The 16,934-nt window shown below is 40.5% G+C and overlaps 1 protein-coding gene across 1 annotated transcript in view; it reads left to right on the top strand.

Moving 5' to 3' along the window:
• ecel1 (endothelin converting enzyme-like 1) overlaps positions 1-16,934 on the top strand; it is a 31,413-nt gene that overhangs the window by 12,159 nt on the left and 2,320 nt on the right. Inside the window, exons 7-17 of the mRNA XM_076143365.1 lie at positions 4,307-4,529; positions 6,316-6,414; positions 6,944-7,018; positions 8,858-8,961; positions 9,963-10,021; positions 11,929-11,980; positions 13,806-13,873; positions 14,408-14,532; positions 14,884-14,949; positions 15,455-15,550; positions 16,455-16,531. Of these exons, the coding sequence (XP_075999480.1) occupies positions 4,307-4,529; positions 6,316-6,414; positions 6,944-7,018; positions 8,858-8,961; positions 9,963-10,021; positions 11,929-11,980; positions 13,806-13,873; positions 14,408-14,532; positions 14,884-14,949; positions 15,455-15,550; positions 16,455-16,531 (1,044 nt within the window). The remainder of the gene's footprint in view (positions 1-4,306; positions 4,530-6,315; positions 6,415-6,943; positions 7,019-8,857; positions 8,962-9,962; positions 10,022-11,928; positions 11,981-13,805; positions 13,874-14,407; positions 14,533-14,883; positions 14,950-15,454; positions 15,551-16,454; positions 16,532-16,934) is intronic.

The following is a 16,934-nucleotide window of genomic DNA, read 5'->3' as shown; positions in this document are numbered from 1 at the left end:
AGATCCTTTCAACCACATAGCATCAGCCCTGTCTTTTCCCTGTCACACACACACGCACACGCACACGCTGTTTGGCTTCATGCAGTGGGAGTCGAAGTTTGTGACAGAGGTGTTGGCCCATTGCATCATTGTCCAGTAGAGCAGACATTGAGGAGGTTTAGGTCCTCTAAAGGCCACTAATGGACCACAGCAATTCTTTGATGTCTTGCTCTGTCCACTCATATGTGGACACACACACACTCACACACAGACACACAGATTCTGCTTCAATGATAACTAAGTTGAGGTGCTGGCCTTGGCTGACCTACGCATAAGTGCAGACCAAAGCATTAGGAAAGCTAGATGGTCTAAGAGGACACACACTGTGCACTTCCACAGTTAGACAGTGACAGACAGATCCACACAGTACAGACAGAGTTACATCATCTGGGACTTGGGTGTTTCAGGAAGACAAATGGATCTTTTCATTCATCTCCTCACTGCACCCGTTCTGCCTTCCTTCATTTCTTCCTCACTTGGTGCTCTTACCCTAACCACTTCTGTCCTTCCCACTATCCATCCTTCAGAGGACCTTCTCTTCATCCACTTCTTTTTCACTTGCCTCCTGCTTTGTTTTCATCACTTATTTATTTCTCTTTTCGCCTTCCCTCTCGCCTTTCCTTTGTTCTTTCATCCAATATACATCCTCTTGCTTTTTTCTAATGTAATTTCCTCCTTTCTCGCCCCCCCACATCATTACCTTCTCCTGTTCTTTATTCTTTCCTTCATTGCCTTTTTCACTCCTTCCTCCTTCCTCCACGCCCCACCATGCACTGCGATTGGGGACAGCAGCCATACCTCTATCCTCTTCCCATCATCTCATCCTACATCCATTTTTCGTTCTCCCCTCCCTCCTCTGAGCTTGATTGCCGAACAAGTATGTGTGTGAGTGTGTGCACGTGTGTAAGGTCTCCATGCACTATCATGACTGAAGCCAATCCCATTAGCCAAATGAGTAAGTCTCCAATAAAGGGGAACATAATGACAACACCAGCCTCTCTACACTCCTCCCTTGCGCTCAGCCTCTCTCTTTGTGGCTGATCCATCCATTCATCCGTCACTCTTGGGAAAGCCAATGTGTGTCATTTGTCTTGTTTGGCATGTTCCCTAACAAAGAGAATGAGTGTACCTCTGCATGGGTATTTGTGTGTTTGCATGTGTTTTAGTGTATATGCATTTTCACAAGTAGTCTTTGAAAGTACAACAGCCAGTGAGTTCAGGAAGGCAAGGGGGGATCGCAGGTCTAAAAACACAGGCTTTGTTTACCACGTTGCTCTGCTAAGCTCTAGTGAAGTCAGGAACAGAGACAGAAGCCTCCCTTTCTCAAGCCCATTACCTGTCGTAATGTGTTGTTGGTGGATAATGTCTTTTCATCTCTCTAACTAGCTCCATTAAAATCCATTCAGTTAATGAGCCTTCACTCAGCTCTCCTGTGATTAAGACCTACTGCTTGATCTGTACAGCACCCTCAGCAAGAGGTCCTCTCCTTTCATTTAGCTCCACTGTGACTCCATTACTAGCAGCCAGACACGAGAGAGAGAGAGAAAGAGAGGGGGGGGGGGGGAGCATATGTCTGTAACTACGTATAAGGTGGATGGAGAGTGGAGTGACTCAGTAGGAGAGTTGACTCACCCCTTGTTCTAGGAAACACAACTACTAATGTAATCACACATCCAGGAAGAATGTGTTTATTTATTGATTAAGTGGTGGGGTGTATGAAGTTGCTTTGAAAATTAATAAAAATGTAGCGAGACAGGCAAATTGTACAGATTTCCTTTTTTTAGTTAAAGATCTATTTTTGACAAAACTGTAAGGGTTCAATGTGCGAGATATCACCCTATACAGCACTGCTGTGCAAACAGAGCCAAAGCTGCCTACTCTAGATAGCATCTCTTTGGCATCTGATTGGCCAGACGTGTGAGGCATGAGCTGCCAACACCCACACACTGCAAACACACATTTAGGTGTGTCAAATATGTTACATGTTGACATAAACATGTTACAGAATTACAAGCCTTGTCAAAACAGCTCTGATGGCAATTATGGTTATATGGGATTGTCTGACCAGATGGATTTTGTATATGGCACACACGAAGAACCAATCATATGATAGATTTATATATATACTGTCTGTATAAGTCAAATCTAACATAAAAAATGTTATTAACATTTTCATTCCTTTTTTAGCTTCATTGCCATCCCCTCCCCTTGAAGGTATTCCAGCTGTGCCACACAGAGGAGTGCTGTAGTTTTACCATAATCATGCAGTCCTTCTGTGGGCACACAGTCCCACTGATACATAAACACGCACTAGAATAAACACAGGAAATCACATAAAATACAAGTGTGACCATGTGTTAAACCATCACTAAACAGGACAAAGTAAAAGAAAATCTATGACGCAGATGCATACAAGATCTCTACACAGATCAAGGATGCCCCCTGATTTATTCACTTAACCAATCCTTTTTTTATTCCTCTATTTTTACACCAATTAGATTTACATCAAAAGTGTTTTGTCGGTGAGACCTCGGGGTGCTGTTTTCAAGGCTCTTTTGATTTAATATCTGTCATGCGTGAGGGAATTTTTTTATAAAACAAAATAACACCATGCCTGGAGGTTCATGGAGCCTTGCAGTGGGAGTGGGGGGCATTTGTCCCTGCAGGGCAGAATAGATAAGTGTACCCTGTGAGGGCATGAGGAGGCACCAGCACTCTGCTGTCTGAGGGGTAAGACACAGCTTGAATGCATAAATGAATGATCCATTTTCTCTCCTCTTGCTTGACAATTTCCTCGCCCCTCTCCTGCTCACTCTGCTCAATCACACCAGATTTCTTATATTTTGGGGGCCTGTTGATTCCTCATCATTTGCTCTCTCTCACTGTCTTGTGGTGCTTTTCTTACTTTTCTGAAATATACAAGGCTTCAACAACAGATGCAAAAGGATTTTCAGGTCAGGTGGAACCAGACTACACACATTATACCTGCTATTTTAACAAGAGAACTCAACTGGAAGTGTGCTATTCTCTAGTGCCCTATTTTTCTGAATCCCAGAGCAGGTCATGTACGACAAGTGCAGTGTGCCTTTGACCTGCTTCAAGCAGGACCCCAGTGGACAACGCAATATTTGGTGAATTCTGACAGCAAAATTGCATTGACATAGCACTTTATGTTCCATTCTTTCTACTGTAGGTCACAGTGAATCAGTGTAATACTGACCGGTAGGTTGAGAAAATCCACTGCAGTTGCCACTCAACTTTTGTCATTCTCCCTCAAAAAATAGGGCCCACTGAGTTCTAAATGTTAAGAATGAATTTGTTTGTTATTGTAGCAGACCATGTTGATGCTTTACAGAGACCATGTTGCATGTTTCTATAGTTTTATTTATGTTTAAACATTGTAGAGTTGCAAAACTTCACAAGTTCACACATTTGCCAATGTCCAGTGGGTTTGCAATCAGGCTAGCAAGTAACAACGGCTATCTCATGGCCGTCTAGTCGGAACAGAGTGGGCTTTCGGGAGGGGAACGTTTGACCTGATCGTGCATCATTTTACATGTATTTACATCTGTTTTGGGAATGATCAGTGTGCTGCTCCGGCATGAATGTGAGTGGATACATTGTGCCAAAAACACAATTTGAGTGGCGACCCAAAACTAAAAAAATGTTTTGTCAGACAGTTTACAGCCTCCTAGCTTGCTAAATGGCATAAGTATTATTTTGTTTGTACTGCACTCTGGTGCGGTAGTCTTTAAAAATTGACAGTGCTCGTTTCACTTAAGGTGAATTAATATGGCACCAGAGCGCAGTACAGCCAAACAAGTAGTTCCGCCACTAAGTAGCTCTGTAGACAGTGGACAGTAGAGAAAATTAACTGTTTCCACTCAGGTTGAATGGAGTTGAAGGGGATCGGTGTGCTTTACTGCACATTAATGCATTGCAAAGGTTTCCAAATAGACCCCTGATGAAAATTTTATTTGCCCAAAGAATGAGTTGCTCGAGAAAGGGAGATTAACCCAGTGGTCAACTCACAATTGCATCATTATGTTGAAACTACTGGCTATCTGCATCAACACTGAAAATACTATATTGTTCTATGTGTATTATACTATATCTAACCCTACAATGTAAGGGAAGGGCTCAATTGTTTATCGGGGCACTGCTTAATGAGGGACAGCAAATTGAGATCTGCTGAATAAGATTCAATTATTGAAAACTAAACTAAAATATAAAGCAATGTAACACACCTTTCTGCTCTCCTTTCTAGGGTTCTCCATAACTACATGCTGTGGCGCATTGTGGCAGCGCTCAGCGAACATCTGTCCACTGCCTTCCGTAGCACCATCCATGAATTTTCTAGAGAGATTGATGGCACGGAGCAGCAGCTGGAGCTGGGCAGGCTCTGCCTCACCCAGGCCAACAAACATTTCGGCATGGCCCTGGGAGCACTGTTTGTCCAGCAGCACTTCTCCTCACAGAGCAAGACCAAGGTCTGGGTGTGGGCTGAGTGATGGGTTGTTGGGATAGAATGATGGATGTATGGCTAGATGGATGAGTGGTCTGACGTGAATGAATGTATTTTTACCACGTTTACTAAACTGCTCAGTAAATTTGATATGAACTTTTGAAAGGTCAATAAAATGTCATTTTATAAGACGTGTTAATGCCAACATACTAGCATCCTTTTAACGGCAGTCTTTCAAATGAGTATTTGGCAAGTTAAGTAACAATTCATTTATTTAAATCATATGGTAAGGCTGTATCAGTACCAGTACAGACAGCTCAGAAGTACTCCAAGAATAATCACAATGTACCTGTTGGACGATGTGATAACGATATGTGATGTAATAAGCATCTCCTATTGTACTTGCTTGCACGTATAGACACCAACTCAGACTGGTTATGGTGCACACTTGACTAAACTAATGACAGACGAGGTTCCACAGAGGAAAATATAAATGAAATAGAAATGGTTTCTTACTATTACTCACTCAGGGTTTCGTTTTCCACGCGATGGTCTCTCAGATTGGGTGATGTCTGTGGTCTTGTCCAACTTGACCAAGCGATTGGTCATCATTTCAGTTCTGTTTGCGAAACTGCTCGTAACTCCATTTGCACACTGAGTCGTCTACATCTGCTGCATCAAAGACAGTTGACAAGGAGAGAAAAAAAAAACATCTTTATTGGCTCGGCTCTCAAACATTTGTCAACCTCAATGACTATTATTTGATTACAGCCCTCCTCAGTGTGCACATAGCATAAAGTACTTGTGATAAAAAGATTTTAGAATTCCATGCTTGTCTCAGTAGTCTCTCAAACCTTTACTGAGCACTTTTTGTTAATATTTTGCTCTCTAACAAGCTGTTGCACCTATTCCTTTCAATTACCTCCAGTCCCTTTTCTCTCTCTCACCTTAATCCTCTGCCGTCTTTGCCTCTGTATTCTTATCTGAGTCTCATGTCCATCCTTGGACATGGGGATATGGTTTCCAATGGGATTTTTGACCTCTGTAACCTCATACTCTTTCCTTAAGCCCTTTATTATCTCGCTTTCACCTTCTGCGTCTAATACCCTCACTGTCCAACGTCAAGCACTTTATTTTACAAGGAGCCACCTTTCTTATTCTCCTGCAAAGTTATCTAAAGCTACTAAAGTAGGACTATAAAATGTTTGTCTGACAGAACGGGATAAGTACTGTCTGTAACTGTCTATTGTAACTGTAACTTGCAGGGAGTTCACAAGATTCTAATTCAATATTTACATTCCTAAATAATTTGATGATGATTGAAGCGTCACTGAATTGGAAATTTACAGCAATAAAGCAAGAAAATATGGACTTGGACTTTCTTGTACTGGGATGATCTTTGAATGTTTGAGAATATTGCCTCATCCATTTGGCAAGAAATGACCACTATCTATTATGTTAGCATCTTGAGTGGATTAGAAGGCACTGGCAGCCGGAATAGACTTTTAATGATAATGCCTCAGAACAAAAAGAAATAAATTGATTTTAGGTAGAGAGTTAGGAGTCAGAGAGGGAAAAACAAGGTTCCCTGTCATTCTGAATCAATGTATACAGGGGGTAGCATCTATTTCAGGTAGAACAAAAACATTAATATAATAATCCTCAGTTACTACAATTATCCTAGTGCAATCTAAACAAGGCCCGTTTCAAAAGCATCAAAAGACAGCATTGTTTTACTGTGTAGGAAAGGGATTGAACATGTTTGTTTACAACTCTACAGGAAACCTTTAACCCTGTGCTCTCTCCTCCAGGTACAGGAGCTGGTCGAGGACATAAAGCACTCCCTTGACCTCCGGCTGCAGGAGCTGGACTGGATGGATGAAACCACCAAGGAGGCAGCTAGAGCAAAGGTTTGCATCACATACACCACTCGCCGTCAGATCCGATTAGTATTTGAAAAGGATTTGATGTGTTTTTTCTTTAGTTTTCTCTCCACGGTTGATTGATTGCTTGGTTAGATGGAAGTGTGTGATAGAATACATCAAGGGCTTGACATTGAGCAGTCAAATTCATCTAATCCGGATCTCTCTCTCTCGTGCTGATTTAGGGTCTGCAGAGGAAGATATCCCTTCTAATACTTTTACAATCTGAAGTTATAATCCCTTTAGAGGGACATGCTGAATATAAACAGCTTTTCTGCAATCCTATTATAAGGAGTTTGCTTGATTAGTTGATGTGTGTGTGTGTGTGTGTGTGTGTGTGTGTGTTTGTGTGGTTGAATAGTTGTGTGCATAAGTCTATAAATGTGTTCACATGTGTGTTTATGGATGGTTATTGCTTATCGCATGCATGTGTGATTTATTCATGTCTTATTTTGTTTCCCTCCACGTTCACTTTCCCTCTCTCCCTCTCTCCCACTCTCCCTCTCCTCTCTGGCAGCTGAAGCACATGATGGTGATGACAGGATATCCAGATTTCTTGCTCAAACCAGAGCTCATAGATCAAGAATATGGGGTGAGTCATGTGCTTCAGTGCAGACAGGCACCCACACATCTTATGCACAGCTTCCCTTTATCAGCCTCTCCCTCTGTCTGTTTGTATTTAGATAGAGCAAACACACATACTGTGCAGGTTGAAATGAGCCCAAGACACACTCAGTGTGGTGATTCTAGACATAGGCAATATAGGCAGTTAAGCAGGGTGCAAGTGAGGAAGGGTGCGCGCGCACACGCACACACACACACACACACACGCGCGCGCGCGCACACACACACACACACACACACACACACACACCCATTTGTCTGTGAGAGCATTGTTTGTATCGCTCTTGTCCACCCAGATTCCAATGCTCAGGAAGGTTGAATGTGCTCTTGTCATGAACACGTGTGCATTCATACCAGCAAAATATCCTGACAAATTCATATCACCATTTTCATGTTAGTAAGTTTATCCATCACCCACAGAAGGTTTTGATATATATGTAGTATTTAATTGTTAAATACATATTTTGACATTGCAGTCAAGAGGTATTTGACGTTAGCTAGTGCTTCATAGCGATACGTTTATGGCTGTACAGTACTCACTCCTGACAGACAGTACACACAAATGCACAAACAAGTGCAGAGCTCAAAATATTGATTTTCAGTAGCATCAAACCTGTGAGAGATAGACAGTGAGGCAGACAGACAGCGGCAAGCTAAAAGATGAAAAGAGAAAGACAGAGAGACAAGGAAAAACGCTCTCTTCCCTCTCTCTCGCTCTCTCTCATGCCTCTGTGGATGATCAATCAAGCCAGTTGTAACTACGCAAAGGGAAATAAACTTGAACATTTAGATCCAACCATAAAACACAAGCAGAACCTGTTACAAGGCAATCAGCTGTCAAACATATGCGGTCAAGACTTTATTGACTGAGATGGCTCAGTGCCTGCTGTGTATACAGAGGTGTCTGGTGTCACTTGACAGAAGGATCTTCAACAAATCCTCAGACAAGACGCCCACTCTGATGGGATTTCTTAACAAAGTGACGTTTATAAGTAGTGAAGTGAATAGTAAATAGACATGCAATATATTGATATCACTGCCACATCTATAAAGAACACAGTTTGTCCTATCTTTTCTTCTTTGGAGCAATTTGTGAATAGCATGAAAATGATCAGAACTAGTTTGGACACAAGCTATTAATCTACATTATTACTTTATCTTAAATGGGCACTTGGTTACAACTAACAAATTAGACCTTTAATTACCCTTTGCAAGTCAAAGATATGATAGGGATTAAAATGCAGACACAGATTCACTTCGGATTAAAATGGTAAAACTGTATTGTCCACATTTTTGTCATTATATAGCTCAAACAACGATTAATTTATCATTCCCTGTCACATAGGTCCACTATATAAACATAGTCCTGTTTTGATTTTGCCCTGCCCACCCCGAGACATTTCTGACCAATGAGCAAAGTGGGAGTTCTCATATGTAAGCCCAGAAAATGGCTAAAGAGGTCTACAAAAGCGTGTATCTTTAGTTTGGTCAGCATCAGATTTTCTCCCGATTGCTACTACTACAAAACTGTCTTAAGGTCCAATAAGACTTCTGGAAAACATGGGATAATGAGTTTGTTGTAAGTTTAAAGGATGCAAATATTATACATTTACAAGTGATGTGATCATAAATATTTTTTGGCAAGTAATCAAAGTCTGTTTCATAAATGCAGTTTAAAGTTGGGCACTGGAGTGTCGAAATATTAGATATCTTAGTGGTTAGAGATTACCATAATATAAAACCTAAGGAACAATGCTTGAATTAATGCCAATTATAAAGTTAAGGTGACCTTGATCATTCTCTACAGTTTGATGTGGATGAGAAGACCTACTTCAAGAATATCCTCAACAGTATCAACTTCAACATCAAGCTGTCAGTCAAAAAGATCCATGAAGAAGTGGACAAGACGGCGTGAGTCTGCACACTACATACACATTCATGAACTCGCGTTACACAAGCTCGATCGCTCTTTGGCTTACTAGCAGGCTGTGCCAAGCAATTAAAGTAGGTTGATATATTTGGAATCTAATCTGATCTCAGCCAGCTGCGTCACAGGCTGGACGCCGTAGTTGCAACATCGTGAGTGCGTGTCTGTCTAATATGTTTGACATGCCTAACGTGTCCCTCTGCGTCCCTATTTCGTTTGACATACTCTAACTGCTGATTTGCTACTAATTGAAAACAAACAACAGATACCACGTCGTCGTACACGGGAAGAGAAAATGTATTTTATTTACTTATCTATAGCAGCCAGACAGCAGGAAAGTGCTTTGGGACATGCAATTCATTTTTTCATATAAAATACACCCCAGTTCACCATTCCTGAATTGAGTGCCTCTCTGCTTTGACAACACCTCACAGTCACATTAGTATTCCAAGGTGCTGAACACAACTGTATCATTAGCCTACACTCAACACCACGAAGAGATAAATCCACATATTTGCTCTTTATCGGCAAAGTGTGAGCCATTCAGCATTCAATCTGTCTTGTTTCAGGATAATAAATAAATAAGGTGGTAAACACTCATCCTGCCCACTGCATTTGTCTACCCCACCCCCACTTCCTATGCAGAGCCATTGGTGGTTCATTCCTGCAACAAGGGCATCTGACACTTTTAGAATTTGTTATTCGTGGGGTTTTTGTGTCAATTTATGAGTCTGAGCTTTAAGTGGAAGCCACCATTCAGGAATATGTCTGTTTTTTTATGTGCTGAAAGGAAACTTTGGGGGTTGTACACACACGTTTCATATATTTCTCACCACGGGCTTTTAGGGAAAGAAAGGCAATAGGCATTTGAAATTCAGCTCAGGATCTGGCTGTTTGTTTCTGGTAGATTTGCGTTGTGTGTGTGTGATGTTGTGTGTGATCCTGTTTTCAAAGTCCTGTTTGTTTGACATGTTCCTCTTCTCAGGTGGCTTCTGCCCCCTCAGGCCCTTAATGCATATTACCTCCCTAACAAGAATCAAATGGGTGAGTGCACGACTCTTCATTGTACATACATTAATGATATTGATGTCTTCTCTCTTATCTGTCACACACACACACACACACACACACACACACACACACACACACACACACACACACACACACACGCACACGCACACGCACACGCACACGCACCAGCATCATTAACTCACATTGGCCTTTCCCCATAGCTATTTTGTGTCACGGCATGCCCCGTGCATCAGTTACATGCAACTACACTGTGTTGCCGTCGGTTTCAGACACACATCCGCCTTTAGAAATAAAGCTGCTAACTCATTATTTCATATTCCTTCTCATCGCTCACTTACTGCTTAAATCTCCTGATACCCCCCTGGAGGAAAAACAAGCAGTAACACCTTCCCTTACAGAGTGTTTTAAGAAATCTATCCTTGCAGTGTCATTTCTCCTTCCTCATATTCTCCTGGTCTTTGCTGGCTGGCTGTCTGTGCCTGCCTGTTTGTTGGATTAAATCTCTCGGAGAAAAATCAATGTCTTTCTCGCAAGCTGATGCTACAAGACAGAGGGAGTCAGGCAAACACAGCCATCAGGGCCGCCTGGATCATTTTTTAACACACGCATCATTTTTCTCTCTCCCTGCAATATCTGCACTTCTCAGGTCTCTCTTCTCTTGCCCTTTGTACATTGTAATATTTTTCCTTGTTATGTTCTGTTTTTACTCATCAAATCATTCTTATCAATCTATCAATCTTACCTCTTGTTACTGTTGTACCTTTCTCTCTCCCTTTTCTCTCATTGATTTGATTCTCTGTCTGAAATTACTCACTTTAAATCTGACTATTCTATGATATTGTGAAATTATTTATTATTTTTTCATATTTGGTCGAGTACTTCGCCTCTTGCACTCATTATTTTTGAATAATTTCCCAGTTTGGGATCAATAAAGAAACTATCTATCCATCTATCCAACTATCTATCTAGAGCTCATATGTCCACCAAGGCAGAATTTATTGTTATAAATAGAAAGAAATGATAAGGACTTAATTTTTTATTTGTCATTAATCTATTAGTTTTAAAAGACCATATTCTTTTCGAAGAAGAAAAAAAAAAGCCCATGTCCAGATTGGCAGTAAAGTCAGTGAGACAGAGTGAAAACGACCTGCCACAAGGTCAGATTCAGAACTTTAATCAAGTCTGGGTTAACCAATTAGATATAAATAGTGGATTCTGCTGTTTTGTGTATGAAATCTGCAAGTGCTGCTTGTGTTCCATCCTGTTTCCAACACAAGCCAATTTAAAATCTTTTCATGTGGTAAATTGAAAGCCAATTAAAAGTCAATGCATAATGCAAACATAACTTATAAAGCCTCGAACATGGAAAGCTCAGGTACGATAACATATCAGTTTATTTTAAAGGTGAACCATGCAACTTCTATCATTGGCACTGGCAAGTGGCAGAAGGTGGGAGTGGCTTGAAGGACCTTATTACCCAGAGATTAAGTGACATGATATCAGTAAACTTAAGGTCTTTGTTTTAAAGAGTGGTGGTGTGGAGCAGCTTAAGAGCTTTAGCCCTTGCCGGATTCCTCTCTTGATGAGGTTTAGGATTTTTTTCTCCCCTGGAAACCATGCCAAAGAAAAGAAATTAATTTGTGCAAATTGATCGGATTTATAGCATCTTAATTGGTGAGATCCGACATTATCCTCTTGCAGCCCCTCTATGAGATTTAAGAGGACACAGTGGGTGTGATGATACATAAAGAGTTTGGTTAATGCAGCTTTAAGACATAGTGTTTGTCTAGATTCTACAACAGACTGTGTGAGTACAGTGACCCTACAAGTTCTGTGCCTGTCACACTGTGCGATGGGTATCTGTGTCAGAATGTAAGATATCAAACGATGCCTATCTTGTGTCTTTATCTCTTTTCCAGTCTTTCCTGCTGGCATCCTTCAGCCCACGCTTTACAACCCTGAGTTTCCACAGTAAGTAGTCATCCTCTTATCCCCCGCCATTCCCTGCTGCTGTCCACAGGGGAGCATTCTCACCAACACAACTGCTACAGCAACATAGGTCATTAAACGCTACGTTAGTCTGGCAAAGCTTTGCTTCCTTTAAGTCCCAAAATACCTGATTAAACCAATCTAACTACCCACCAAGAGCTCAATTACTGAACAAGGTCTTGCTAATAGAAAAGGTGTCATTGAGAGGTTGCCTCCTTAAATGTGATCCATCAGGTCATTTAACAGTGGATGAAAGTAGAAGGTTTTCCTCTTGTGGTGGCAGTCAAGTAAGCTCGCGCATCACATGATATTTCCAAATCAAATTTCCATTTCGAGGACCAGACAAAGCTATTCAAAACGAAGCCAACATTTCTTATCGGAATATACTGTATAACATTAGGTTCAGATTAGATTCAATTTATTGATCAAATGCGGCAAAGATCAAAAGCAGAAATCCAAACTAGTATAATGGTTTCCCAATATTTTTCATCTTTTTAGGGTGGAAAACACCTTCAATACATAATAACTTAAACTAATGGAAAATCTAAGGATAATAATATCTAGGCACTCAGTGTACATGTATAGAGACCTAACAGTTTTGTAATTTCACTTTTTGTACTGATAAAAAGCCAGACTTACTATCAGTTCCTTCAAATCTGTTACACTTCTTCCTTTATTCATACCAACTCTCCTGAGTAATCACACACAAACACACGCACGCACCTCAAATATGAGTTAATTAGACCCAGTGGTCCGTGTACTCAACATTAACAAATGCTTCTATGTCTTCATTAGATGTGATCAGCACTGCACTCTACTTGCTGCCATGCATACTGATCAATATTAATTAATGATTCTATTAAAGTGTGTATATGTGGGTGCTTGCGAGTGTGTATACCTGTCCCCTTTAAGTTATTACAGAGCTACACCTAACCTTGCATAAACTCTTGTGAGCTTACTCTCTCTTTCACATACACATACACACACACACACACACACTCTCCACACACAGCTCTCCACTATCACGTCAAGTATAATGAAGCTTCAATCGGCCAGTTAGTTAAGCGAGGGAGTCGGGGCCAGTGTATCGACTAGCTGTCAGAAAGTCATTTTCAGACGTAGCCATGTGAATAGGCAAGAGTCTGCCCTCATCTCGTCACTTGCAATCTGCATGTGCAGCATGGACAAAACTCTGCCTCTTCCCAGAGTCAAGGAGAGGTCGACCGACCTGCAGCTTCCTGGAAACAAGGGGTGCGGGTGGGTGGATATGCAAGAGGCGGTTATCTGCTGTGTCCTGTTACAAGGGTTTTAATTGTTTATCAGCAGCTTGTTAATTACAGATTTAATGTTCACACTGTGGCAGAAAGTATCCCAATTTGGATGTTCCAATCTGGACCACATGGATACAAAATCAGACCCTCAGGTTTATGATATTCTGTACATGCCACTTCAACTTTAAAATGAACTGGACCGAGCAGCCCTTGCAATTTAAACAGTGGTACAAAACAACAGCATGAATTCCAAATACCTGACATCATGCAGAATTCTTTCAAAAGGCATATGGTTCTTTTCTGTTGTATCCTGAATGAATATGCATAATTTATTGTGTTTTCAGTAGTTAGTTTGCCATACATTCTAATCAGATTTTGCTGGATTCAAAGGATTTGTCAAAACATTTAATTACATAGACTCCGATGACCTTAAAGGTACATTTAAGACCCCAGTAATCCAAGGTTTTATGAGCAGCAATGAAACCTTGAAAACCGAATAGTGCCCAATCGCTTGATTCTGTTTCTCTCTTACTCAGGTCGCTGAATTATGGGGGAATAGGAGCTATCATTGGCCATGAGCTAACACATGGATATGATGACTGGGGTAAGATGACCTCTTCACCCAACAAGACTCATATAAGCATCCATCATTTTAATATTGCATTATTCCAATCGGAGAATTTCATGGAAATCTGACTATTTTAGATTAGTGACTATTAAAAGCCGCAATCTGCATTTCTCATTTCCAGTCAAAAGTACTGCCCATTAAGATATTAGAATTTGCAAACACAGATTTAAAGTTGTATAATGTGGCTGGATTCTTAGTACCTAAAATAGTTAAGACTGTGGCTTGTAAACCACCAAGGTCCGAATTCACTTGTCGAAATTGATTTGCTTGGTAAATCAGCTCAAGTGGCTGGTGAACTCTGGGGTTCACGGGCCAAAGTTATCACTGGACCAAAGACAATAAGTTTAGACCCTAAAATGAAGAGATAGTTCAAAGAAATCCAGAAACCAGGAACATGTTGGGCAGCTCTTTAGACTGTGAAGAAAAGTTGCAGGTTGTGTTGTCTCCATGCTAATGCTGCCCCTGCCCTTTTGCCCCTCATCTTAGTGATGCAATGGTTCATGTCCTTAGGGGGTCAGTATGATCGCCATGGCAACCTTAAACAGTGGTGGACAGAAGATTCCTACAGAAAGTTCCAGACGAAGGCCGAATGCATCGTCAAGCTCTACGATAATTTCACAGTTTATAACCAGAAGGTGGGTTTACATACATCATATCAGCATACACGCATGGATTTAATGATATATTATGCTGGTGTTATTCATCGACTGAAAACAATACATTTTTATTCAGCTGATCCATTGCAAAATGTGCTTCAGATAACAAACAATTGTTCATGAATACATACTGTATATGTTCTATTGTATTATTATTATATTATATTATTTATACTGTGGCTAAAACTCTGGTTTTGTATGCTAGTGTTCATATTTTAACTCATTCAACATAAATCATTAAAGTGCATGCATGCGTACGTAAACCCATGCACACAGATATTTATGCTATTGGTATTTTAGAGCTTTCTGTGTTGCCATGTCTGTGTTTAGGTGAATGGTCGTCTGACACTAGGGGAGAACATAGCAGATATGGGAGGACTCAAACTGTCATACTTTGTAAGTAAAAACCACTGTTAAAATATTGCAGTAATATATATTCACAATATTTATTGGTTTATTAGAATCTATCAGTGCACGGCATCAGTGCTACATATCTCTTAAATGCCCCGCTTTACTATCACATAAATAATACAAATATGAATCCATGAGTTCCTTTTTGGACCTGACAGTAAGGGCCAGTAGATCTATTGCCAATATATCAACAACCGTGTGGTATGATGTGTTTAGGTCTAAGTTAATCAGCGGACGTTTTTCAAACAACTGGTATCAAACAGCAATGTGACCCTGAACTGGATGGATGCATGGAGATCTAGTCAGTTTGCACTAAGCCGCCTACCTTTGAAGTTCAAAATGTTGCAAGAGCACTTTCACATCTGCAATATCCCTTTATTTGTATATATCATAGGTTTGTTTTTTTTACAGATGATGAGTCATATTCTGTCTGTATAGCTCGTGTTTTACCTCCATTCACCTCTGCCGCTGTCTCTTTCTCTCGGACCAGGCATATCAGAAGTGGGTGAGGGAACATGGTCCAGAGAGACCCCTTCCTGGCCTCAAATACACTCATGAACAGCTACTCTTCATTGCCTTTGCACAGGTACCAATACCTTTCAACGTAATTCACACTTCTGATATTTCAACCATTAAGCTGAAGAAACACTGTTAAGACAGAGCATGTAGGAATTAAATCTTGCATTGCACATTATTGCTTCCCTTAACAAGAAGACAGGTGATTTACACATCAAAATGAAATAACATAAAGCTGGTCATGAAGTGCACTCCCCAGCATGTAGAATCAGCTGTGAAAAGCCGTTGTGGCTACAGGGAGAACTGTGCAAATTCTGAAAATTTGCCAGCAGGATTACGTTTTTTCTAAATTAACATTGACTGGTAACCGACGGGATTCCAATGAAGAACAAGGCCCCCTGAGTTCTGGAATCTGCAGTATGAAATCAGTGCAACACAACACGTAGGGTCTTCACAGACTCTGTGTGTATGTGTGTAGTATGAGCTTCTACAGAGCATAACAGCTAGTTATGTCTGACAAAAAATGTTTTGCAGTATTCTCTGAAACAACAAATAGCAGTAGAAAGGAAATACCCTGTCAAGCAAACAAAGTCAACGACACACATTCTAAGTCACATCCGAATGAAGCATTGCGGTGCCTGTACCATGATCAGGTCTTCTTTCCCCTACAATTTTGTAAGGGGAGCACCAGGTAAAAGCTATTGAGACAATACTGCTTTTCTGCTTTTGAGCATTGCATTCTAAGGGAGAAGTTTAAGCTATTTGTGTCTCTGTAGCATCTGCAACTAATCAGCTGAGTGGGCTTAAATGTCATTTTCATTGATCAGTAATACATGTGAGTCAAATACATTTTAAAATACCACTCAGATTTCATAGTGAATAGCTTAGCCAACATTTAAATGAGGAATTACCTTCCTGCTTAGGAGATCCAGCTGGAATAATGGTTAAGTAAATATTCTCTTTTGGGTTTTCAGAACTGGTGTATGAAAAGACGATCCCAGTCCATCTATCTGCAGTTACTCACTGACAAACATGCTCCAGAGCACTACAGGTATAGTATTCATTTAACATCAACAGCTCTATCAAGAATACTAATACAAAGAGAAGCCATAAAAGGTCAGGCAAAGTTTGTTACCAGTTTGGAATGACCTCATCATTTCTTCTTTTCATGTCTGAAAATATCCTTGAAGCTTTCATAGCCCATGTTGGAAGAATGTCAGCCTTGATGGAATCTATTAATACTTCATTCGGCAACAATAACATCCACCAAATGTCCCTGTAGCTGCTTATAAGTTTTGCATCTTCATAACCGTGAGGAGGGATTTGAGACCATTCTGTCTTTAGAATCCTGTTTAAGTTCATTAATATTTCTGTATGTTAATTTTGGCACTTTCGGACTAAAATACCATTTAGTTTCAGTGGTATTTCAGTCATTTTGTAATGTGTAACATTAA

This window comes from Genypterus blacodes, unplaced genomic scaffold (assembly GCF_046128005.1).
Source record: "Genypterus blacodes isolate CSIRO-AG114 ecotype Tasmania unplaced genomic scaffold, CSIRO-AGI_Gbla_v1 ptg000003l_1, whole genome shotgun sequence".
Taxonomy (NCBI): Eukaryota; Metazoa; Chordata; class Actinopteri; order Ophidiiformes; family Ophidiidae; genus Genypterus; species Genypterus blacodes.
This window is presented reverse-complemented; position numbering and strand designations above follow the sequence as displayed.